The 26,257-nt window shown below is 42.1% G+C and overlaps 2 protein-coding genes across 2 annotated transcripts; one reads left to right on the top strand and one right to left on the bottom strand.

The window, feature by feature from the left end:
• Positions 1 to 567: 567 nt before the first annotated feature.
• On the top strand, positions 568 to 21,786 carry ttc33 (tetratricopeptide repeat domain 33). The gene is made up of 5 exons (XM_028971518.1): positions 568 to 675; positions 3,142 to 3,367; positions 10,682 to 10,763; positions 13,060 to 13,191; positions 18,741 to 21,786. Exons 2-5 carry the CDS (start codon positions 3,144 to 3,146, stop codon positions 19,110 to 19,112), a joined length of 810 nt encoding a protein of 269 aa, XP_028827351.1. The 5' UTR covers positions 568 to 675; positions 3,142 to 3,143; the 3' UTR covers positions 19,113 to 21,786.
• Positions 21,787 to 21,810: 24 nt separating this feature from the next.
• ptger4b (prostaglandin E receptor 4 (subtype EP4) b) lies at positions 21,811 to 25,953 on the bottom strand. Its single transcript, XM_028971517.1, has 2 exons — positions 24,964 to 25,953; positions 21,811 to 24,042 (listed from the first exon to the last, which is right to left on the bottom strand). Exons 1-2 carry the CDS (start codon positions 25,732 to 25,734, stop codon positions 23,476 to 23,478), a joined length of 1,338 nt encoding a protein of 445 aa, XP_028827350.1. The 5' UTR covers positions 25,735 to 25,953; the 3' UTR covers positions 21,811 to 23,475.
• Positions 25,954 to 26,257: the final 304 nt, after the last annotated feature.

Genomic DNA, 26,257 nt, shown 5'->3' with positions numbered 1-26,257 from the left:
TGACCATTTACGTTGGTAGATTCTCACTGAAGGCATCAAAACTATGAATGAACACATGTGGAGTTATGTACTTAACAAAAAGTGGAGACCTGGCCTCCACAGTCACCGGACCTGAACCCAATCTAGATGGTTTGGGGTGAGCTGGACCGCAGAGTGAAGGCAAAGGGGCCACCTGTTGGAACACCTGTTGGAAAAGCATTTAAGGTGACGACCTCTTGAAGCTTATGGAGAGAACGCCAAAAGTTTGCAAAGCAGTAATCAGAGCAAAGGGTGGCTATTTTGAAGAAACTACAATATAAAACATATTTTTAGTTATTTCACCTTTTTTGTTGAGTACATAACTCCACGTGTGTTCATTCATAGTTTTGATGCCTTCAGTGAGAATCTACCAATGTAAATGGTCATGAAAATAAAGAAAACTCATTGAATGAGAAGGTGTGTCCAAACCTTTGGCATGTACTGTATATTTATCTGGGGTGCCGGATACCTTTTTTTGTTAACTTTGGAAGGTGGTAAAAAATAAAAGTCCATAATTCCGTCGCCAGAGACTTTTATTTTGACAAGTTGCAGACATACAGGCAAGGAAGTAAACATCCCAGCAGCGACATTTCACACACGCGTTCGTGTTCCGGTTTGGGTTAAAATATATCGATAAGAACGTTACAGTCGCGTTCCGTGAGTAATTAAAGCATTTCACTCTATAATGCATGATGCTGACCTGTGAAATATGCGAACGAGACGATCAAAGCCGCCAGACGACATTTTACATTTACCGCATTTATCAGACACTCTTATCCAGACTACTATCAGTAGTTACAGGGACAGTCCCCCCCTGGAGACACTCAGGGTTAAGTGTCTTGCTCAGGGACACGATGATAGTAAGTGGGATTTGAACCTGGGTCTTCTGGTTCATAGACGGTTACACCTACCCGGACTGAAATCTGCATGTGGCACATAGAGTACCTTTAGCTAATTTAGTTGCTGAATTACACTTCTATTAAAACGATTCGCTGTGCTGTTTCCAGTTTCGCACGCAAAAAATACGAGGTTTGCGTTCGTGTGCATGATCCACAGGTCTGCAGTTCCTGCTCGGTTGCGTGCTCGGCTTGCGTCAAGTGTGTGTGCATGTGTGCAAAAGGACCCTTTATGTTGATCTCTTTACTTTTAGGAATTCTTAACCCTTGTGACCTCTTCTGGCATTTTTTCCCATTTTTTATTTTTTAATTTGGTGATCATTCTGGCTGTGTTAAGAGCTTGTGGCATGAATTATTATAGGAAATCTTATTTGTAGCCAAATTTTTTAAATCCGTTTGTTTTACTATTAGATGTCATCCATATTCTGGGTATGCATTTTGCACCCTCTTGCACTCTTCAAAAATGGCCAAAATGAACACACAAAATATGCCATAAAAACCTCATACATCAAAATATTTTTCATATTTTTTTTCAAACATTCAACAATTTTCATAATTTTAAGCCCTTAAATGCCAGTTTAAACATTTGTATAGTTGATTCTTTATTTTAAAAATCCATAAAAACTAATAATTTTCCATATAATAAATAGTAGGGGGATGAGGCAGTGGTTGTATCTAGAATCTTGGACAGGTCAGAGATCAACAACATTGATTTACTTGCATTAGTATTTTCAGTGTAGTGTCAAATAATGCCTCACAACATCTACCATAAAATTTTCATACAATAATTTGAGTAATTTGAGGGACAGTGGTGGTTAAGGAAGCGGCCCTGTAATCAGAAGTTTGCCGGTTCAAATCCCGATCAGCCAAGATGCCACTGTGGTGTCATTTTCTGTCATTTTCACTTTTTCAGATTTTTTTTAAATCAACAAATATTCAATAATTTTAACCCTTTAAGTGCCAGTTTAATTATATTAATCATTGATTATTTATTAAAAAACAGTATAGGGGATGATAGTAAAAAAACAGTAGGGGAATGAGGCCATGGTGTAATTTGAGTTTTGGTACACACGTACACACAACTCACTATTGCAGCACCCCCTGGTGGTCACATGACGTCATAATAAACTTGGCAAAAATACAAGAATTTCATGCATTGTCCTACAATGGGAAAATGATTGAATCTGGTAAAACAGTTTTATTTTAAATTAAATGCTGATATTGCACAATGCATGATTTTATACTGTGATGGTCAAGAGATAAAAAACAATGTGATTTCCTTTGAAGTGAATGAGGCATTTAGGCCAAAGTTGTCATGAGGGACCCTACACAAAACATAATAATGCAATCAAATTAATTTTGTTGTTTATTTTTGACATGTCCAAGATTCTAATTCCTACCAATGCCTCATCCCCCTACTATTTTACACACACACACACACACACACACACACACACACACACACACACACAGACACATATAAATCTTTTTGTGTGTTTTTTTAAATACTGTATTATACAAATGATCAATAATGCATTTAAAGGGCTAAATTTATTAAATATTTGATCGTTTTGGGAAGGGCTCAAGCTGATTAAGTGATTTATGGAAAAAAATATTATGAGAGGGTGATTATGAGAAGAGTATGAGAGGGTGCAAAAATATGAAATGTGGCACAACATAAAACATACTAATGCAATCAAATGAATTTTTTGTTGATCTTTGACATGACCAAGACTCAAATTACAAATATTGCCTTATTTCCCTACTATTTATTATGTGGAAATATTTATTGTTTAATAGTTTTTTTAAACAAATAATTCGTTATTCAAATAATTAAACTGGTATTTAAAGGGTTAAAATCCTGAAAATGATTGAAAAATTGAAAAAATGATTGTAAAGGGCTCAAGTTGATTAAGTGATTTCTGGAAAAGAAGTCTAAGGATTTTATGGCAGTTTTTGTGTGTGTACATTTTTGTACATGAAGAGGGTGAGAGGGTAGTCCTGAGGAACAGGGCACAAGGGTTAAGGATCTTGGTATATGGGTAATGTTTATTTAGTTAATATCCAGGATGTCATTTCAAAATGTCTCAGTAGATCCATCAAGCTCTGTCACAGTCATGTGTGATGCATCAACTGAAGTGAAAGTGAAATGATTGTCATTGTGAAACACTGCAGCGCACAATGAAATGTGACCTTTGGATTTAACCCATCACCTTGGTGAGCATAGGAATGGCTTCATTTGGGTGGAAGAGGAAGATTGGAGAGAAGGTTTCCAAGACAAAAGTGCAGCAGTTTGAAGATGAGGCAGAGAGACTGGATGAAAACAACCCAGAAGCTGAAGGTGTGGACTGGCTCCATGCCATTAAACGGCGCCGTGAGGTTCTGCTGGAGGACTGTGCTGCCAAGAGCAAACGCCTTAAAGAGGAAGGGGCTGAGTTAGCTGAGCATGGCAGGTGAGCCCTCTTTTACAGGATTCTGCTTTTTACTGTGCCTGTAGGGTAGTTTCTCCAATTACAGACACATTTAGGCCTCTTCCCTTTTTGTACTGAGCCACTTACCCTATAGTTGTACGTTGTGTAGACTCAAGAGATACCAAAGACAATAAGTCCTTAGATGCTTTAATCATCTAAAAGCCAATTACCAGTGTTCCAACATTTAAATTGTTAAGCAATGGTCCATTGGAAAGGAAGCTATTCTGCAATAATTGAATAGAATAGAATGCCTTTTATTGTCACTATATGCATGTAAAATGAGATTAAAAGCAAAATGTATGTAAGGAAAGACACGTATGTAGAAAACAATACAATAAAAAATACAATAAGGGGAGAAATGACAGTCCTATATACATATGGAAAGGATAAATAAGGTGTGTGTGATATATAGTGTGGGTTGCACATTATTACACTCTGGATTATTGCACATTGTTTCAAAAGTATTTCATGGTAATGATGAACATGTACAGTGAGTAATGGATGTTGGAGGGTTCTTGAGTCTGTTTGTACTTGTTTTGATGCACCTGTAGCATCTCAACGATAGGCAGTAGATTTACAGGGGTGTTAGCCTTTCTGAATAGCTCGTACTTAACAGGGTGGGAGGTGTCCTTGTAGATGTCCGTCAGGGGAGAGGGTGGCCAATGATCTTCTGTGCTGCCTTTACTACTCTTTGAAGACTCTCCCTGTCTGCCATTGTGCAGCTTCCTGAGGAAATATGAATTACTTCCAGCATGAATTGTGTTCTGTATGAACAGAAGATATTCACTTAATAACTGAAAGTTTGCCTAAAGGCCCTGGCGACTGCACTTTTCAGGACAGTCCTGGCTGATTGGGAGTCTGCAGCACTGTTTTCCCCTTCAAAACAGAACCAGGTGGATGATTCTCAGGCTCACTTCCCCATGACATTCCACCGATCTGACTCAGAACCGCATAATCAGGAGCTTTAAGAGCGCTATCAGAAGCATGGTTATTACAGCTTTACTCCGTCAACATGCCCGTTCTGCCTTTCAGCTGATGGGTGGGAGAGAGAGGTGAGAGAAGGAACCATGGAACACTCCTCTCAGTCTCTGCCTCAGATCTGGATGTCACTGGTAGCTTGGTGTTCACATGTTGTTGTGTGTTACTGTACTGTACACGCAGTGAGTTGTAGAGCTGGCCACAGTGCAGCGCTCCAAAGTGTTTCGGTGATAATGGGAATGTGTGGGCCAGTTAACCCTGGATTCTCTGTCCTTTTTCTTATCTTAGAAAACAGGGAAGATCTTATTTATCTGGAAAAAATTAATAGCATAAACACCAATCTGAGGGTTCTAATTTAGTATACGTTTGCTGTCATCATTTTTATTATATCTCAACCACCCAGTCCCACGTTGTTTAAAGGTTCCTGAAGATTTAAATTATGTACATTATTTAGACAATGTTTTTTTAAGTTCAAAATTTGTATCGAATAAACTAGACAAGAGAAAAACAATGCAGCTTTAGGTTTTGCGAAAAAGATTATATTTCATTTAACCTCCAATGTAGAAGAATTAGTACAGCTTGGAACACTTCTTGATTGTTTTGCAGGGCTACCATCACCTCTGCCTTAACCTTTTATCAGTACTCCTACACCGCTTGTCATGTTTGGCTCAACTGTGGTTTTGGTTCCCAGGCTACGTTGCCAAGGACGTTCAAATTACCGCACAGTTGCGCACACTCCACACATGGACTGTTTCCACAACTTGTGTATGTCGGAGACAAATGCACATTAACAGGGTGACTCACAAAGGTATCTGGTATCTGATCCACAAATGGATCCTAGGTCCTGGTGGAACGAATTGCCGGAGACATATGACGGCGCAGCCCCCCAGCCCATCTGCGTTCCGTACCAATATTCATACATGCGTACGTCCTGCCGCTTGTGGCGTCTTCTTTAGGTGACTTGTTGAAAGGGAGCCCCTGGCTGTGATGAATTCTCGGTGTGGTCTGCAGACGCGCGGTGCCCACTGTGGCCCGGTTTAATTGTGTTTTGCCTGCGTAAGTGGATTCCGCGGAGGAAATTGTGTGGTCCTGGGTAGCAGCGGCCGCAGCGCTCGCGGCTCTGACGTCATGTGTGCACCTCGCCGTCAGCGAGATTTACCTCACGGCAACTGGATCACTTGGGCGCTTGGTTGTAAGTGCTTGATTTGCGTATGTCTGCCAGCACATTCCTGACTCACCAGTTCTCTGGAGACGTCAGGGAGGATTGGGGAAGACTGGACACTGGACACTGGCTATACCAGATAGGCAGTAGATTTACAGGGATGTTAGGCTTTCTGAATAGCTCGTGTGCAGACATGTTGGACTGGCAGTACTCTGATGGGGTTATAATAAAAAACTGAATGCAATTTCATCCTCACATGCGGTTCCAGTTGAGTTTAACCTGACCATAGTTTTTAAAATAAGATAATTCAACTAAAAAAGCTGCACTATTTTCTTCTTTTAAGTCTTGGTATTCCAACAAGTCTGTTTACGATCAGTAAAGAGAAGATTCCACTGGAGATGAGGACTGGATCCAGAGGCCTTTATTTATGTATGTGTTGGGGAGTACCCTTTCAAATTGCTTTTACAAACAGCCTCTCTGATTTAGAAATGATTCATTTTAGGACATGCTTCAGACTGAATGTACTTCGCCTGAGAGGGAAGGTAATAAGTGTGTTGTGTGCGTGTAGCCTTTGATCTACAAGGTATCAGAAGGGTCAAGATTTTTTTTAACAATTTCATACAAGGTACACAGAACAGGAGAATTACAGTGGCTATAAATCATGTTTACACACTTCTATTTAAAAATAATCTTAGAAATGTATTAAATATACTTCTGGCCAAAAGAACACTTAAGTAGTGGAACTGTCTCAACACCATGGTGACCCAGTCGTGGTATGGGACATTGGTAGGAACAGGCTAATGAGGGATGGAAGTATGTATCTAGCTCTTGGCTTCATGGACAACTCTGTGCTCATACCTGACATCACAGCATGCGAATATGCTAGATATGAGCGAATATGCCAATGAGTCCGCTTTTCAGCAGGTCACTTTGACATCCATTCCCTCAGTGTGACAGTTTAATATCTGAGAAGGAGTTTTGTAAAGGTAAAGTCCAGATGAAACAGTTTTTTGGTTGAGGAAAAGAAAGAGAGAGAAATACTATTGTCTCTATCAAGGCTTATCAGTAGATCTAAAAATGCCTTACTAATCTCTTTCTAATTAAGTTCTCCCATGTAGAGTGGCTGCTCATTTGTGTGCGCCAGCTCGATCACATGGCATGATGGTGTGTCTAAAGGTCAGACCATCCAATTTTTGTTTTTGGAAAATGCGTTGAACCTGAGGCAAGTTGGGATGATGGGGGAATAAATATGCATACTCTCATGGTACTGAAAGTATCATTCATTGATTAAATTATTCATTGATTTGTGAAATTCATTGATTGTGAAATTTCAGCATTTCTTTGTAATTGGTATATATTTATGGCTGATGTTTATGTCTTGGACATTCAGCAAAAGATTTACCCATTGGGACTTAATAAATAATAGCAGAACAATCCTTCTGTTGAGACAGTGCCAGAAAGTTCTGTCTTTTGTTATAGCATGTTTGAACCAGTTTAATGTACAGTACCATCCAAAAGTATTACAAAATGTTTAATTAACATTAGTTTTGCTAACTGCAGTGCAGCACAGCACACAACGAAATGTGTCCTCTGCTTTTTAACCTCAGTGGTACCTTGGCAGATCGGGATTCATTTACATTTATGGCATTTGGCAGACGCCATAATCCAGAGCGATTTACAACGTGCTTTCAAGTTACCATCGATGAAGAGATCAATTCTGGTTCACTAGGACCCCAACTATGAATACATCTATTTTATTCACTCTGTTGTAGATACTGTACACAAAGTTCGACAACACGAAAATTACAATTTAATCTAAATATTCTTTAAAGAGGAAGGTCTTGAGCTGTCGTTTAAAGGTGCTCAGTGACTGAGCTGTTCTGACCTCGAGGAGAAGTTCATTCCACCACCGAGGGGCCAGGACGGAGAAGAGTCTAGATGAATGTTTTCCTTTTACATTCAGAGATGGAGGGACCAGGCGAGCAGTACTGGAGGCTCGGAGTAAACGAGGTGCAGTGCGAGGTGTAATAAGGGCTGTGAGGTAGGATGGGGCTGCTCCATGTTTGGCTTTGTAGGCCAGCATCAGTATTTTGAACCTGATGCGTGCAGCTACTGGGAGCCAGTGGAGGGAACGTAGCAGAGGGGTGGTGTGGGAGAATTTGGGAAGGTTGAAGATAAGTCGTGCTGCTGCATTTTGTAGTAGTTGTAGAGGTCGGATGGTACATAGTGGTAGACCAGCTAGAAGGGAGTTGCAGTAGTCCAGTCGTGAGATTACTAAGGACTGAACCAGTAGTTGGGTGGCCTGGGTTGACAGATAAGGGCGGATTCGTCTGATATTGTAGAGAAGGAATCTACATGAGCGGGAAAGATTGCTGATGTGAGTCGAGAAGGAGAGTTGGTTGTCTATTGTTACGCCAAGGTTGCAGGCTGTTGCAGAAGGAGAGAGCTGCGAGTTGTCTAGGTAAATAGCAAGATTAGTTAAGTTTTGGTGGGATTGAGTTGGAGGTGATGGGCTGCCATCCAAGACGAGATGTCGGTTAGACATGCAGAGATTTTGGAAGCAGCATGTAGATCAGAGGGAGGAAAGGTGAAGAGAAGTTGTGTGTCATCAGCATAGCAGTGGTAGGATAATCCATGTGAGGAAATGACCTCACCAAGTGATCTCGTGTAGAGGGAGAAAAGGAGAGGACCTAGCACCGAGCCTTGAGGGACACCAGTGGAGAGTCTACGTGAGGTAGAGGTGGATCCTTTCCAAGTCACTTGGTAAGATCGCTCATCAAGGTAGGAAGCAAACCACTGCCATGCTGAGCCCCGAATTCCAAGCCTCTTCAGGGTTGACAAGAGAGTCTTGTGGTTAACGGTGTCAAATGCAGCAGATAGGTCGAGGAGAATAAGAACTGATGACAGTTTTTGCCGATCTGGCTGCATGTAGCTGCTCGGTAACCGCCAAAAGGGCAGTCTCGGTGGAATGAGCTGTTCTGAAGCCAGACTGGTTAGGATCCAGGAGGTTGTTCTGTGATAAATGGAGTGATAGCTGGTTGTAGACACAGCGCTCAAGGATTTTGGATAGAAATGAGAGGAGGGAAACTGGTCTGTAATTGTTAATGTCTGTAGGATCAGCAGTGGGTTTCTTTAGGATTGGAAGAACCCTGGCTGTTTTAAAGGCGGATGGTACGTGGCCAGATGAGATTGAGCTGTTTATGATATAGGAAATGAAAGGGATGAGGTCAGGGGAGATAGTTTGAAACATTGCAGAAGGTATTGGATCTAGTGGACAGGTGGTTGGGTTGCCTGTGGATCTGAATGATTTAATCAGATGTGAGCTTAGAAAATTGATTTAGAGTAGTTGTCGAATTTTCAGAAGGAAGAGTAGGATTAGTGGTGGGGAATGTCTCACAGATTTTTTCAATCTTCCCTGTGAAGAAGTTGGCAAAATCATCAGCTGTTAAGGAAGTTGGGGCAGGGGGAGTCGGAGGGTTGAGTAGGGATAAGAAGATGTTGTGGAGTTTTTGAGGGTTGTGGGCAGAGGCTTCTAGTTTTGCTTTGTAGAAAGCAGTTTTAGCAGCAGTGAGTGGGATTCAAACCTGCAACCTTCTGATTACGGGGCTGCTTCCTTAACTGCTAGGCCACCACTGCCCCGATGCAGATATTCCATTCATGTTACTTTAATGGAAAAAAACAATTGTTTTTTGGTAAAAAAAAATATAGATGAATTTTCATATTTCTTTGGAGTCCTACTAATGTATGACAGCCATGTATACCATGACAGCCATGTATACCATGTAATTGATCAAATTAAGGTTGCTTTTTTTACATTGACTTTGCATTCTTGCTTAATGAATATATCCATGTCGTCTGACAGAAAATTACAACCTGTCAGTCGTGCTGTAGGACTGTGATTGACCACACCTGTCTGAAAGTAGGCATTATTATAGCAAATTGTTTGAAATGTCTCTAATAGTAGCTTTTGTTTGCCTGTCATAACAGATACTCAGGTTGTGAAGCAAAGCAAAGTATTAAATGCATAATCTTTCTAATCTCTCATTATATCCTCTTTGGTTCTTAGATCAGACACTGTTCCAGACTGTCTGAACTGCACTGGTCGTTTCAGTCACCTCTTTTAGAAATGATCCATTTTCAGCTGCTCCCACATTGCTGGCTGGGCATCTTCTGAATAGCAGACCATTATAGACACAGACATTCAGGGAAAAAACTGTTCTTCATGCTCTCTAGCAGCACGGGCAGGTACCTTCTACATGTACCTTTTTATCTGTCCCAATCGAAATGGATTTGAAATTCAAAACCAAGAGCATCTATCTAGATCGACCAGGTCTGCAAAACAAAGAAGAATTTCCCTCTTATATTGTGACCCCTGTCTGAATATGTAATTAATGTGCTTCTGCTCCTCAGCTTTCTGTCATTGTTTATACAGTAATCAGGAAGACTCCTGATATTCAACATGGGGAGGCCAACTTGCACAACTCCTCCCTCCATGCACACCCATTAAAATGCCTGTTCTTCTTCTCCCTGTATCCAGCCCAACATTGTGTGTCCTTCGGTTAGTCGTTAATTGTTCACTTATTAATCAGCTCTGCTAGGAGGTTTAAAGTGTTTGTGGGTGTGTAAATTGCAGCAAATGCAAAGTGGTGACAAAGAGATGGCCCAGCTGGTTCTGTTTTCTTTTAGTATCGCTCTTCATAACTTCGGATGGTTATGGACTGACACCTGAATAAAAAGTTTTTGATCTTGGCAATCAATAGTTTGGCACAAAATGTGATGTCACAGTGGAGTGCTTTCATGTCTAGTCTAATACAGTGCACAGGCCAGTTTCTTGGAAACGGGTTTATCTGGCCTAAAATAAATTTTCCAGAAACTTCACTCCTACTCACGAAACTTCACTTGACACCTCCATAAACCACAGCACACCACGTGCTCCTGTTCAGCCTGTCAGAGGTAATTACCCTGCATTGCCGCTGATCAGTCAGAATGACAACAGTTTTTCTTAAAATGCTGTCTTGACACCTTGACAACGCCTGAGGGGAATTCTGGATAATGTTGTAATAATTTGCATTATTGCGACAGAAGAATCAGTGGAGCTTTCCAACTGAAACGACTTCAAATCTTTGTATCTGTGCGTTTGTGTGTGTATGTTTCAGACCCTGGGAGGCCATTAAAAGGTGGGACGAGGCCATTCAGCTGACTCCAGAAGAGGCTCCGCTTTACGAGATGAAGTCACAGGTAAATGGCCCTCATTATCGCTACAAGATTACACCCAGCGTACGGAAGGTATGCCACCTGCACCTCTAGACTCTTAACATGGCTGAAAAAACACACAGGTACACTCACGTCGACAATGACATAATGACCGAGTGTTCACCCTGTCTTTACACCCTGTCTTTACACCCCCTCCCCTGCTTTTATCCTCAATTGTACAGCTGTAGCCGGTTTGGAACAGTTTGTATTTTCTTATTTATTTTTTTTGGCCCCCCCTCCCCTCTGCTACTCCCCAGGACTGGCACAGTACAAACAGTTTTTGATGTGCTTGACAGTGATGAGTTAGGCCTTTTTATTTTACTGGGTGGAGTACAAAAAAAATATATCATTAATACCTCCGATTTTCTCCTTCTTGCTATAGCTTCCTCAGTTGCGACAGAAATAAACTTCTGAGGGGCGCAGCGTTTGTGATGTTGCCACTGACCATGCATCTACCATGTTATCAGTGCCACTTGGCTGGTGGGTCTGTGGGCTGAACAAAATCCAGGAACAACTCTGAGATTATTTCATACTGATCTCTTTACTTCAAAGCTGATTCTGCATCTGAAAATGCTGCAAACTTCGGCAAACAAAACATCTTTGAGGCGAATTATATCAAAATCAGGATTTCTTTCTCGATGCAGATTCTGCACTTCTGCAACACTCTGCTTGTGTGCATAAACCACATAGTCTGTTCCTTTTTACACAATGATCATTGACAGTGTGACATGTGGCTCCAAAATAAAAGTGAAGTGATTGTCATTGTGATACACAGCAGCACAGCACACGGTGCACACAGTGCTAAAGAAAGAGGAAGTTGGTGTTGTAGTCAGCTTTGGTACCCTGGAGACCCAGATACAAGGCCATATGACTTTACTCTCCCTTTCTCATGATCGGAACATTAATCTCACCTGCCCTATGATGAGTATATTCCCCTCCTACAGCCAAAGCTGCTCTGACCTGTCACGGCATGACTTCCACAAGCACAGTTATACAGTATATCTCCCACTAGTGACTGGTTTTTATTGTCATGCTGTGAAAAATCTGAATGCCATTCGTCATTTTGACGGATTAAAACACCGGAACCAGCCTGTTCAAGACATGAAACCAATTTTTTGCTAATAGAGTGCCGGTCTTTGTTATTTGGCCTCAGAAGACTGACATGAGTGTCAAGGGGAAGTAGCCCAGGGATCTTAAAATGCCTGAAGAGGCAGAAGTCACTCAGATAAACCCTCAGCTCACCTCACAGTACTTCAATGGAAACCAATGCCTCTTGAGTAAATAAGAATATTTTTAGCCACTCCCCCTCTGTCCTGCACATGCTTTCTAAAACCATTGGGATTAGAAAACTGCAAAGTAAAGTGACAAATCACTTATTAATCAGTGAATGATTAAAAGTTATATAAACCGATTTTCATGACTCCCTTGAAATACCCCTGTACCCCCAACATCGGGAAATATTGCATTATTGTATTGAATTGCTTACACCACTCATGGTTTTAGTTATATTTAATTTTCCATAGTGATTCTTATTTGTACTAATGGTCTTCACTTTGTAATGGGAGTCACCATTGCCTTAATTGGGAGAAATTTCCAGCCTGTGGTTCAGAAGGACTGGAAATATTGGTTGGTATATGTCTGATAGACAGATTAATTGATTGTGGGGATTTTACAATTTTAATTTTAATTATCTTTTATCTATTAAATTGAGGGGTTATCAGAGGTGTTTATACAGGACTGGTAAAATGGTGGCCCGCTGCTCTCGGATGACTCTGCTCTCTCGCAGCTCCTTCCTGCGCCACGTTACAGTTCATGAGACGTCCAGGCCTTACTGGAACCATCCCCGAGCTGGGCCGTCTTCCACTGGGAATCCACGAAAATCAAACCTATTACATTCCTGTTTAGCATGTGAGCTTTTCCAGCTGCTGACCTGTTTTTTGGCACCGTGTGGTTCGTAGTGCTGAACCATTGGCCATGGCATGTTAGTCTCATCAGAAACCTAATGCTTCAGTCGCTGGTGATGTGACTGTTCTGTCTGCCATTAATTTATATATTCTTCTTTTACACAGTAACCAGGAATAACGGTTGGTTCTTGGAAGTAACTGAGAACTTATTGCCTAATTGCATTTTCTTTATTTCTCTACTTCCGTGTTTCCAGCATTGCATGTTGTTTCTCTGAGCCTTACAAGGAACTGAAAGCAAGCAAATGCATCATTGTTTTTCTTGCCCTTTTATGCTCTCTCCCCACCTCATTTTACATTTTCTCCTGTTGTTACCCCAGGTACTGAACACACTGCATGAAGGTTTCCCAGCAGTCCAAGCAGCAGAGACTGCAGTGAAGCTATGTCCACTCTGGTGGGAGGCCTGGCAGACCCTGGGCCGCGCCCAGCTCAGCCTCGGAGAGGTGGATCTGGTGAGAATTTTGAGATTGTCTGCTGAGCTATGAAGCATGCCCTTATTATTATACATGTCATGGCTTTACTTTCAGTTTTATCTGTAGAGAACTGTCAAAATTTGACAGGTTCAGAATAATCTTAAAATAAAACCATGGGTCAAAATGCAATTTTAGGAATAGTCCGAAGGTATTCATAACTATTGATATGGATGCAAATGTTTAGGGACTAGAGAAGCTTCTGAATCATTATTAATGTAAAAAAACAGACGGGGAACAATATAAAATCCAGCGATCAGGGGAAGACATCAAAGAACCTAGTTTATATCACTCCATTAATTAACTCCAGCAATGTATTTAAACTCATCTGGTTTTAACTGGACATACAGAGGCATGGAACAATAGAAATTACAAGAATGAACAATTTCTAATTTATTAACACAGGTAGATTACTATTGCAGTTACACGTAAATATTGTATGTAAAAATAATTCCAATGTTACCGAAAAACTCAAAATAAAAGGAAAGAGAAAGAGAGAGAACGCATGGAGCCAAGCTCCAGTGACCTGGAGAAACATGGATAGAGAAGGAAAGGCCCAGAAGCTCAGGGAGAACCCCCAACAGCTGAGGGGGCAAGAAAAAGAGAGACTGTAGCCATCAACAGAAACCTATTTTATTCTCGGCATTTGACTCCCAAAAAGGTTGCCACAGACCAATCAGATTTTCCTTTGTTGTTTCTGCCTCGTCCAAGCAGAACATATAGTGGTCATCCACCCCCAACAAGACTTTCCGGTCATGGCACCTCAGGCCATTTGTTGGCCTTTTGGCACCCTGGTGATACTTCTTGTGAGTGGAAGACCACAGCTTGGAGATAAAGTGGTAATTGCTCACTAATATTACCCTGGTGATAGGCTAATAGTGTTTCACTACACAGGAATCACGGCATTTTTTGTGCAGTGTGCTAAAACGTGGGACATGTGAGGGACATTTGATATTTATTAATAGTATTTTTTTCCTTTGCCTATTTACTGATAATTTGTCAGTTTCACATCCTGATTACAGACTACGAATTCTGTTGCATTTATCATCCTATTTGAGAAAATTTAAAGTAAAATATCCTTTGGTTTGGCTCTCTTTCTTTTGTGCATGCACGCCACTACAGTCAGCCCCATCTTTTTGCGTGACGCACCATATGCACAAACACACCCAAATATGCACAAGTTCTTTGCGCTGTTATGTCTTTTACATGTTCACACCTTATATGACAGCCAGAAGAAACCTGCTGCCTTGATTAAGAAATGTACTTTTTTCTCAATAATCAACCGTACAGTATGCTTAAATCAGTGTTTTGAATGCTGTAGCTGGTGAACAAACTTTACAGAATGTTGCTTTTCTTGTTTGTACGTAGAGTTTTTCTTCCCTACGTAGTTATCTTGCTGTGGTTTTGCTAATGACCTGTCACAATGATTAGCAGAAATCATGTGTCCCTTATGAATCTGGGCCATTGGAAGGTTTTTTTGTTTATAAAATCTGTCATCACAGAGGTATTGCTGTACTTATGTGTGCCTTTTGAGACATGTGTTATTAACCGATTAGTCAAACTCTGCAAATGAAATTAACATTTTGATAGCCACAGACTGCAGATTCTCTTTGTCCTGTTGGCCACTTTCTTAGAGAAACTGACCATATGTGGTATGGTGTGTTCAGTGCCACTGATGGCACTTTGGGGTTATTTTGAGGAGCGGCCAAGTCTTTGTGTCGTTAAGTGAGATAAACAGCCTATCAAGGTACGGCAAAGCCCAGCAGCAAGGAAGCTTACTTTAAAAGAGACATTGCTGCACGCTGCATGTCTGAGCCTGTGCTGGGAGACTGGGCGGTATCAGGGGTTTAGTGAAGTGGAAGAAAATGAAGACAAGCAGTGGTGTGAATGTGTGCATCAGGTACACAGTGGGAAGGGCAAGGAGGTACTTGAGCAAAAGCTGAGCAAAACTCCCCACCACATAACTCAAATGCCTTTCATTTGGACAGGTTGCATCAAGTTTTGGTTTTCAGACCTTTATTTCTTCACATGGAATTGGATGGAAAAATAAAACAAATCTTCACATTTCATATACATTACCAAGTAACTACTCTATACTCTATGGAAACTATCACAGTACTTTGAGCAATATCATTCAGGAAACAAATTTGTCTCCAAATATGATGGATGAACCAGGTTCTTCAGAGTCGTTTGTCACTGTTGTCATTGTCATAAACAGCTTCATGAGTTCATTAGCATGAGTGAACACAGGCTTTTTGGAAAAGCTGTCCTCCTTGTCTAACTTAACGTGGTTGGAAGAGTGACAAGAATGTCATGTTGCTTTGTTTACTACATAAGCTTGTATGTTATTTAATTATTTTGAGTTCTCTGCAGCTACTATATTTCAGTTGTTTTTCAGATCAGCTTAAGCCACAACTGGCAGGTGACTGAAGTGGTGGGTGTAGTAGGCACATTGTTGAACAGTCACTTGTATTCATACATTATATTCAGGAACAGTTTGTGGAAAATGACAAGGAGTTCAATCTTATCAATCACCTATGGGATGTGCTGGAAAAACAGCTCAAGTTAAATGATCACCATGGGCCGTGGCTGTTCAGGCATGTTAATATTAGGCATGGGGGTTAAATGTTGTGACATGGGTGTATGAATATCTTACATCCTAGACTAAAACTCTTGTACCAACAAATGATCCTTGCAAAGTTCAATTAAAATGTAGTAAATAAACATCTGCTATATGTTTTATTTAAGTTAAACAGATGTGCTGACTGTTTTTTCATTTTACTGTCTATCATTACTTTACCTAACGATAGACTACTTTCAAAACACTGCACATTTAGAATGTTTTCTTTTTTTTGGTTCTTTTTCCTGTTAAACCAATTGTGGTAGATGATCTCTTAAAGTACCACAGCATAAATCTTCTATTTATCTTTCATTAGACATTTTTGGTTTGATGGGCGACACTTTGCTGGCGATACCTTTGATTGGCTGACAGTTTAGTATTGCCTCACCTTTACAGGAATGATCTGGTCTGCTGTTTCTCTGCGAACTGTGCGCCAGTGTTTGTCAGGCTGTGGGTATGCAGCCCAATAACCAAGTACATTCACTGGGCAAATGCGTGGTTATGTGAGAGTCCTTGAGAGTCCTTGTCTTTTGCCAGGGTACGTACAGCTGTTTTTTTCAGTGAGGAAGGTAATTTTATTTTAAATTTTCTAGAATGGACCTGCTGGTATTTTTTGTACTTTATGCCATTTCCTTTGGTCAATGCGAACCCAAACAAAAATTACTGTGTGACATCAAAGCCTTCTAGTATAGTTGATTTCTGAGTTTATCATTACTCCCATCTCCTAGCTGCACCCAACAATTTCAACACATCCAGAAGCTCCATTCAATCATTTGTCCCATAGAGTTTAATAGGGACCAGAAAAGCATTACAGTATATCATTGAGACTATTATTACACTTCTTCGCAAGCATCAAGTGCAATTTCACTGGATTTCCTCTGTTGCCAGTTTTTGAATTTCTTTTTATTTCCTGGGTGCAAATAGCAGCCAGACTTGTTTGACTTATGGCTTTATTGCAGTGAAAAAGCAGCATGTTATTGTTGAAATCGATTTTTTCCACAATCTCTGAGACTGATGCTGACGCTAAATCTGCACTCAGTCTGTAAACGCATCGTGAAAAGCCACCATAATAGGGGGTCCGCTGCTCCAGTGGATATTGTATAGCGTAATTTATGATGTAAATAACCTTTCATTAGACCTCAATTAAAGCTGTGTTTATAGCTTTCCAACTTATGGTCTTCTGAGGGCTTTGGTGGTTGCGGTCTTGTACTTGCACTTACAGAGACTAATTTTAGAAGCTCACTGGTGTTCTCTGACTTGGGTTTGAATTCTGTGAATGGTTTGCACTGTCCAGAAACAGCCCTCTTAATTTATTAAGCTCCCACTGAACCCATAGTGCATAAAGCACTGCGGTGCTTTTAAACAATCAAAGGCAAATGTGAGTGGTGACCATGGTCCTGGTCTTGCTGCTGAAAGAATCACCATGAAATGAACTTGGCTCACATAAGCTGAGATTTCTCTCATGCTGACTCTCAATCCTCAGACAGACATTAAAACTCATTGGAAGAGCAGGTAGTGAGTTCCCCTACTGTTAAGTTTGATTTTGTGCCGCCCTGTGGACCCTGCCAAATGAATCATGTATTAAACTCATCATTTATGTTTACAGTCGTGGCCAAAAGTTTTGAGAATATGAAAACCAGTATTTGTGTCAAAGTGTTTTGGAGTGCTTCTGTCTTTTTATATATTTTTGGCAGTTGTTTCTGTGGTGTATTGAAGTATAATTAAAAGCGTTTTATAAGTTTCAAAGGCATTTACTGACAATTACACCCAGTTTAAGCAAAGAGTCAATAAAAGCAATGTTGGCCATTTTTTAAAGACCTCAGCAATTGACCCTGACAATTGACCCTCAACGTCTGGGCTAAATCTCGACTGATTGCAACCCATTTATTTCATAATCAGTGCTTGGAGTTTGTGGGTTTTTGATTGACCTCTTGGGGATTGACCACAAGTTCTCTATTGGATTAAGGTCTGTGGGAGTTTCCTGGCCGTGGACCCAAAATTTCAATGTTTTGTTCCCCGAGCCACTTGACCTTATGGCACGGTGCTGGAATCATGCTGGAAAAGGCATTGTTCTACACCTGTTCTTGGATGGCTGTGAGAAGTTGCTGTTGGAGGATGTTTTGGTGGCATTCTTTATTCATGGCTGAGTTCTGAGGCAAAATTGTGAGTGAGCCCACTCCCTTGGATGAGAAGCAGCCCCACACATGAATGGTCTCAGTTACATTTACAGCATTTATCAGACGCCCTTATCCAGAGTGACTTACAATCAGTAGTTACAGGGACAGTCTCAGGATGCTTTACTGTTGGGATGAGACACTGATGGTGATGCTCACCTTTTCTTCTCTGGACAATCATTTTTCCATATGCCCCAAACAATCGGAAAAGTTTTCATCAGAGAAAATGACTTTACCCCAGTCCTCAGCAGTCCAATCACTGTACTTCTTGTTTTGATGTTTTTCTTGGAGAGAAGTGGCTTCTTTGCTGATGATTTCAAGCATGTCCCTCCTTTTAAAGCATCCAGTCTGCTATTCTAACTCAATCAGCATTGACTTCATTTTCATGGCAAAGAGGGACTTTGCAATTCATCTGATCACCCTTCAGTATTCTGAAAACGTAAGCAGCAAACTTTGTGAGTATTTGTGTAATTCTCAAAACTTTTGTCCACGACTGCACACAGTCCTCTGCATGTGTGTACATATGCACTTGTACTTGACTCAATTTGATTTGATTTAATGTTTACCTAAATTGGTTTAGATATCATTAGTTTAGGTGTAATCGGACAGCCATTGAAGGCATTTCAGAGAACACACAAAAGGGTGTTTTTGGTTTTCGGTGTTAAGGCAAAATTTTGCAATTACTATGAATCCTAAATGTATTTGTGTGTGTGTTTGTTTCTCCCCTCATCTGTCAGGCTGTCAGGGCGTTCCAGGTGGCCATACATTTGTGCCCAACTGACCGTACTTTATGGGAGGAAGACCTAGCCTGGGCCCTGAGGCTTCGTGATCAAAGGCGCTCAGTAGATGCCAAGGCCAAAGAGGAGGTGGAAGCACAGCATCTCCTGGACAACGCCCCTGAGCTTCAGCGTGACTATGATGACTTTGAGAGCGACGAAGTCATCGCCGCCTGTACAGCCGTGGCTGACCGGCAGAAGAAATTTGAAGAGCTGCGTAGAACGGCGGTTATTGTGGACGTAGAGAGTGTCACCGTTGAAACGCTTCAGCGGGACAGTGATCGGCCTTCTGCTGCTTCCCAGAGTCAGTTTGTGAAGGCTCGGGGACTGTGAGGAACACAGTACATTCACAGATGTTCTTCTAATGACTGATGTGATGAGCTTTTGCACTTACTCAACTCAGTCAGATGAGGTTTTCTGTTTACAGAACCCACAGTTTTATCTTTATCAGTAATCAATCAAGAAAAACAAGATAACTGGAAGACCCTTTAACATAAATTGTCAGGACTGGAGAAATACTCCAAATATTCTTCAGATATTGTGAGCAATTGCTGCTTTAGTTAAAAAATGAAACAGGTCGTTAAAAGAAAACACAAAGTTGTAGTATATTTATCTTTTTTGCCCGTTTGGCGTTCCAGCAATTCCTGAATGCTTTTGGAATATTTCCATTATACATACCTGATTTCTCTCTTCCAACAGGAATATCTATTGCTACAGTCGCTAATGACCATCCAAGTTGACCACATTGAAAAACAGTGGGAAATGAGCAATTCCTGTTTTTTGCTGTTAGAAACTGCACGTTGATCTGTGGGTAATGGATGGAAAATATCCCCTCATTATTTTCTGTTCATGTGCACAGTGATCCAGCTCACACAGGATCCTGGTATCCCCATCTCCGAAGCCATGGCTAAAATCCCGTCCACCGCCCACTCACGCCAGCATTCTAGAGCCGCTGACAGAGAAAGCAGAACCCAAGGCAATCATGCAGCCCCGTCTGCTACGAATGGTCTTTTTGTGACAGAGGCCAAGGTTGCAGGGCACAATTTATGAAACAGTAGCAGGATATCGGATGTGTGCGTCCTTCTGCCATTATTTGAGCCATTAACTGGGGATTGAGGAAGCATCAGAGGGTAAAGTGGTCTGGAATTGGGAGTGTAGGAGGAAATAGAGAAGTGCTGATGATGTAAGCCAGTCTCTTCCCTCCCTTGGTTAGCTAGTACCAAAAAATATGCTTTAGTCATCATTAGGCACACCAGGGGATGGGTTCAGAAGGTTAGGAGATCTTGTGCAAGACGTGCTTCTGTTAGGGTTTTTGAGTGATTAGTTTGATAAGAATTACTAGAAATAAATGCTGAAAATTCTCTGTCCTGTCACCCAGTTTGCTGATTGTGTTTGTTTTTATATATATCATTTTTTTAACACAGTCAGCACACTGGGTGACAGGACAGAGAATGTTCAGTAAGATGATCAGTATCTTTAGGGCACCAGCCCTGCACAGATTAGATATTTTTCTGAATATTACCTTATAGTAGGTTGAGGATTAGTAGGTTTTCTGGGTTCACCAACCGTACCTTATGATGAGAATGATGTACAATGCATGTGCCACAATGAGAACTGAAGACCTAGAAACAATGATAAGAAATGCAAGAACAGTTAACTCTCTGCAATGTTGTCTGCATCTGGGTCGATCTGGTTCCTGGATCACATTCCTGGAGGGTCAAACACTAATGGTCTTTCACCCTCCTTTGACCTGTTTGTGAGGTATGCAATCAGTCACATTCTTGACTGACAATCTGGTTGAAAAAGAACAAGATGAATGAATTTGTTGGAGGCATGTTGGATTGCCCTCTATAGGATTTTGTTTCCTTCTCCATTCTCCATGCAAGGCACGTTATCCTACCATCTGGGGATAGGCTTCCCAGCAAAACATTGCCCAGTGCATCACACTGCCTCAACCAGCTTGGCCATCTCTTGCTCAAGTAAACCCACCCAACATTCAGTTCAACAACCGTCTGTTCATAAATCTCACTTCTTTGCAGGCTTTGTTGCAACCGTGTAATCAGTGTTATTAACTTCACTCCCCTGTGGTTTCAATGTTATGGCTGATAGACACACACTAAAACAAAAATGAGACTTACCAAAAAAATGGTTTACTTACCATATGTACCATACTGACATTTTTAGAATGTATTGTTGTATTTGTGGCACAGTGGGTAGCCTCAGCCCTTTTGACATCTTACATTTCAGGAAAGCGCCTTTCTTCTCTTCTGAACTTCACCCCGTCACAACGCCATTAGATGCCACACAGGCCATAAGCCATTGAGAGCCTGTGAGTGTCTCAAATATTCTTCCGACTAAGACAAATGGCAGACGTAATCACAGCTAATGCCGGTATGAGGGTGAAAATAAAGAAATAAGCTGTTATTGATTTAAGGCCATTATGTTGTCATTGTAAGGCACTTATTTAGATGTATGACTGCATAACCAGGTACACCATCTACGTCACTGGGATCAAATGCATCGACTGAGTCACTCAGTGCATGACTTGTGGCCGTTTTGCCCGAGCTGCTTTAATGATATTGTGGGATGTCGCTGGTGCCTGTTTCCAGTGCCAATCCCTTTGTGCTTGACTGGTCCCTGCAACTTTTTGTCTCTTTTTTTTTCCTCTTTTCTTTTCAAAATGATTCAGGGCTAGTAAATATCTCAATTAAGGAGTTACAATTGAAATGTGACATAATTTTAACATATTGTCCAATTGGTTAATAATAATGAAAAACAGAATATGGACTTTTTTTTATTTGTCTGGCATTCACAGAGCATGACAAACTTGACCTGTTTAAAAATTTGGAACATTTAAAATATTTAATTGTGGCATTTTGCTTTGTTAGTCGACTACATTGCATCAGTGAAACACAGGCTTTGTTACATTCACACATTATCCAGCTGTACTGACTTGTATGTATGTATGTATGTATGATAAAAATAATAAAATGATTAAAATGACAAACATACGACAATAACGCTTTCTGTGTTTCATCACTGTTGTTTATTGCCCCCATTAAGTAGCGTTTCAGTTTCTTTTTCACTGGGGAGGCCATCTTTTCATTTAACTAATAAACATGCAGGAAAATACACATTATACACGGATTCCACAAAAAACATACATTTTTCAGTTCATTCACCTTTAATAAGGATATGCAAACGGCGTTGCTGTTTTTGTTAGTATGGAACATCCATATCATTTTAGTGACAATGTTCAGCAATGAAATGATCTGACTTGCTGACAATATGCGGCATGATAAAAATCAAGCGTGAAAGGCTAGGAACTGTGTAGCTGTAGCTTTTTTAAAAATGTGTTCACACAAACAAGCCTTCTCACAGAGAAGAACAAACACTTTTTTTTTTGTGAATCAAAAATAAAGCATTGAAAACAGGCGGATTCACATTACCATTATGTCTATGTACAGGTTACCACTGGAGGTCATGTGACCCATTTAGCCGATTCCCATGTGGTCAAGAACACTTTTCTAACCGACCCTCCCTGCATTATCATCTTTTGAATAATCAGTACAGTATTGGCTACATTTCCTTTTCTGAGCTTACGTGATTGGATCACACAAAATGGATAAATTGTGGCTGTAAAAAAAACAAACCCAAATGGTCATTTCCCGTCTCCCATTTTCAGGAACTCAATGAGTCACCCAGACCTTTGCAGAGCGAGAGAAAAGCATTAAATCACACTTACAGTCCAAATATTTCACTTTAAACGCTAATTCTCTCGGGACAAAACAAGTATTCTTGACGTAATATGCCAGCATATGAACACGTGCAGAGGCAATTTGTTCTTTTCTAACATTCTTTGCTAAACACAAACTTTCCCGCCCTCTTCCATGCCTATAATACTCAGTTTTAATGCTGAATGTTTCTCCCAAGAACAGCACCAAGAAGCACATTCAGCCCAGCACGACGCCCTGTATGGTCTTCACCCTCAGCCTCATCAGATCTTTTAATCAAACGGGATCATCTCTGGTTCATCTGGCCGTCTGTAGCCTGAATGTACTCGACAGAACTCATCTGAGGTAAACAAACGCGCTTGTGCATTCGTGGAATTATTTCTGACTGATGTGGGGTGTGCTGAACACACATCCTGCCTTCTTACAGAAAACGGCATGCGTCTTTCAGTAATGACAGACAAGCCGTAGTTTCTGCTGGCTCTGCTCTTGCACAAACCTGTTTCGTCTTCTACCTCATCCATGGAAATTTTTTGTTAAGCAATTGAACAACATGGCTTTCTAGCTACACATTTTTGGTGGTTTTGGATTAGCTTATGTAACTTTTTCCATACAGACATTGGGTTGATTTTTGGAACAATGTGCAGAAGTAGTTTGTATCATTGATTTTTTTTTTTTTTTTACATTCACCTTCACCCACAAAAACACTCTTACGCCACTTATAGTGCAAGCAAATTCATTCTTGCCTGCTATTTATGTTTGGAGTGGGCGTTGACTGATCATTTCCAAGCCACATACCACAATTAGTCGTCTAATTAAAGATTTTTGAACACACCAGTCCTTTCTGGATACGACCGATCATGATTACCAATATTTGCTCCGATTTCCTTCGAATGAGTGAAGGGACACACAACTTCTCGCTGTACTTCTCTCTGCTCCATGGTCCTCAGTGTCTCCGATGCAGCTCATATGCACCTCTCCTGCGGGTTTAGTGTCTCGTCGGTGAAAGTCACCTGCAACGGCTGCTCTTTTGTGCAGAACAACACTTTGCTTTTGGGGGCGTCCACCCCTGTTAACCCCTCACCTTTGGTTCTCTGCCCTAAGGTCGGAAGAGCACAGCTGTCGGACCCCTTTTGACCCCGCAGGAGTGCTGGTTCTGTTTTGGTCAGGGCCACTTCCTGTTGCCCTGAGCGAGCCTGTCCGTCCAACTGGTACAAGTGCGTCTGAGAGGTTCTGATGACCTCGTGCAGGTCATGGGAAAGGAGAGATGGAGAGTCTCGTGAGATGATGGAGGAGGTGCGGGGCCCTGCCCTGCAGTGGAAATCCTGCGCTCTGTGGCCGTGGCCGCCGATGCGGCAGAACAGGCACTTGATCTTCTCCAGAACTTTCTGCAGGATGGTCTTGCGCAGCAAGATGTAAATCCAAGGGTCCAGAATGGGGTTTACTGAGGCAATGCGGATGGCCTGCAGGTCTGGGTTATTATTGTTCTTCTCCACCGGCGCCCGATACAGCTGGTTCACGAACACTCGCACCTGAGAGCAAGAGCAGAGGTCACTACAGGTTAGCAGGCTAAAGCTTAATAAAAACAAATTATTATTAAATTGTTCAAATGAATCACTGAAATAAATGTGTACGTTAATTCAAAGGGGAAAAATACATTCCACCCGTCACACACATAAATCCTTTGGGTGTCCTCAGACTAACTACTCAAATGCCTCCAGAATTCCATGAAAAATCAGATACACACGCAGCTCTTATCTCCCGTGATGGAGTTCATTGAGAACATTGAAAACCGCCAACAGCAGTCAGTGTTCCTTCTACTATTTGGAACAGATGGGGGTTTCACTCTGTAATCTCTGGTTTCGAACCAACCTGGAGTCTTGCTTTCAGTGTCCTAGAAAGACTCCAAACATCATAGAACAAATCCCACATGTTGGCTCTATTATCTGAATAACCATCAAAAGTATGAATTTTTTTTTTTTAGAACATAATTCTTCAAACCTCAGAAGCCTAAGACTGAATCGCACTCCACATGCGTTTTGGATATAAATCCAGTCTTTCATGTCATGTGATCTCATTGCTGAATATGATCGAGCATGTCTTTGGATTCTAATTGAATTTTGTTGTAAGTTCAACCCACGAAACTCGCCACCCCATTTTCGTCCGTTGCGTCAAACGTTTCATGCGTCACAGAACTCATTTCCTCAAATGGCCACCAGAAGATTTTGAATAATAATACAATCTAACGTCATTAATTGTTGAGTAATAATACCAATAGGATCGTTATTATTATTATTACGAATTTACAGTCCTGGACGTCTAAATGAAGGCTTAAATGCCCCTTTTCGTACATGTACGTAAACTTGCTTCCATCACCCTCGGACCCGCTCACACTTGTCGGGCGTGTCGGGGACGCTTCCAGCCGGCGGCCCGTGCGCAACAGGGACTCTTACCACTAAGGGTATGGAGCAGATGAGAATGACCACGGACGTGGCGATCAGGAGGATGACCATCTGGATCTCCGCGCCGGCCAGGCGCCTGAAGCTGCGCCTGCGCCGGACGTCCGCCGCGCGTCCCTGCTCCGTCCCCAGCGACGTCCTGCGCACGAAGCGCCGGTGCATCATGATCAGCGCCCCGCACACCAGCACGTTGCACACGACCGTGGCGAAGATGAGCAGCGAGCTGAAGCCGGCGTACATGTAGGAGAAGGAGGCGTGCTTGGCGTCGTCGGTGCGCCAGTCGATGAAGCACCACGACTCCGGGTACTGGGTCTTCACCTGGCCGACCCCCATGGCCGGCAGGGCGCAGAACAGCATGTTGGACGCGTATATGGCCAGCAGGGCGAGTCCCGCCAGCCTCTGGTCGATGTAGTGGCTGTAGAGGTACGCGTGGTTGATGGCGAGGTACCTCTCCACGGACATGGCGCAGATGATGCCGAGTCCCGCGAGCGAGAAGAAGAGGAGGATGAAGCCGGAGTACTGGCACAGCGCGTCGCCGCCGGGCCACCTGCCTTTCACGTAGGTGGCGATGGTGACGGGGCTCGCCAGCAGGGTGCCCAGGAGGTCGGTGACCGCCAACCCGCACACCAGCGTGTAAAAAGTCGTCTCCTTCTTCTCCTTCTGCGACTTTCGGAGCACCACGATGGCGATGACGTTGCCGACCACGCCGAAGATGAACATGATGACCGGAATGGTCGGGTCTTTGGGGCTCTTGGCGTTGTTCATCTCGTACAGCTTGAAGTTCTCCTTAATGTAGAGTCCGAGTGGTTCTACCTGCGGCCCCGTCGCTTCACGCGCGTTTCCGTCATCTTTACTCCGGGCATTCCTCCGCTGGAGACCATGTTTGGACCTTCTCCACAGTCCTCGCTTCCACTCTTGCCGTGCAACTCAACAGCAGCAACTTCCCGGTACCTGCGCTGCGCTGCGCGTCAAACTCCGGCAACGCTCAACTGTCACTTGAAGTTTCTCGGCGGAGCGAACCACGCCCCCGAATTCGCGCCAGCCAATCACATCTCCAGGCCACTGCGCTCCGACTCTGGCGCGCCACGCCCACGCACAGGGCCCGCCCGTGGGAGGCAAAGAGTGACATCATCACGTTTTTTTTCACTTTCTTTCTTTTTTCTTTTTGGTATGTGCCAAGTGATAGATTGAGGACGGAAATAAGGGTGGCGACAAGGAGAGGGGACACATATTTAAAACATTTCATCTGGGTTCATGTGCAGCATTGTGCCGGTTCATGATTCACTTC

Source organism: Denticeps clupeoides, chromosome 3 (genome assembly GCF_900700375.1).
Source record: "Denticeps clupeoides chromosome 3, fDenClu1.1, whole genome shotgun sequence".
Taxonomy (NCBI): Eukaryota; Metazoa; Chordata; class Actinopteri; order Clupeiformes; family Denticipitidae; genus Denticeps; species Denticeps clupeoides.
Note: the sequence above shows the minus strand (reverse complement) of the source record. Positions and strands in the feature narration are given on the sequence as shown.

Bases quoted from the DNA above. Each gene is read 5' to 3' on its own strand.
- ttc33 (XM_028971518.1), top strand. From the start codon at position 3,144: ATGGCTTCATTTGGGTGGAAGAGGAAGATTGGAGAGAAGGTTTCCAAG. The intron at 3,368-10,681 runs GTGAGCCCTCTT...TGTATGTTTCAG, and splicing joins GAGTTAGCTGAGCATGGCAG to ACCCTGGGAGGCCATTAAAA. The intron at 13,192-18,740 runs GTGAGAATTTTG...CTCATCTGTCAG, and splicing joins GCCTCGGAGAGGTGGATCTG to GCTGTCAGGGCGTTCCAGGT.
- ptger4b (XM_028971517.1), bottom strand. From the start codon at position 25,734: ATGAACAACGCCAAGAGCCCCAAAGACCCGACCATTCCGGTCATCATG. The intron at 24,043-24,963 runs GTAAGAGTCCCT...TCTTGCTCTCAG, and splicing joins TCTGCTCCATACCCTTAGTG to GTGCGAGTGTTCGTGAACCA.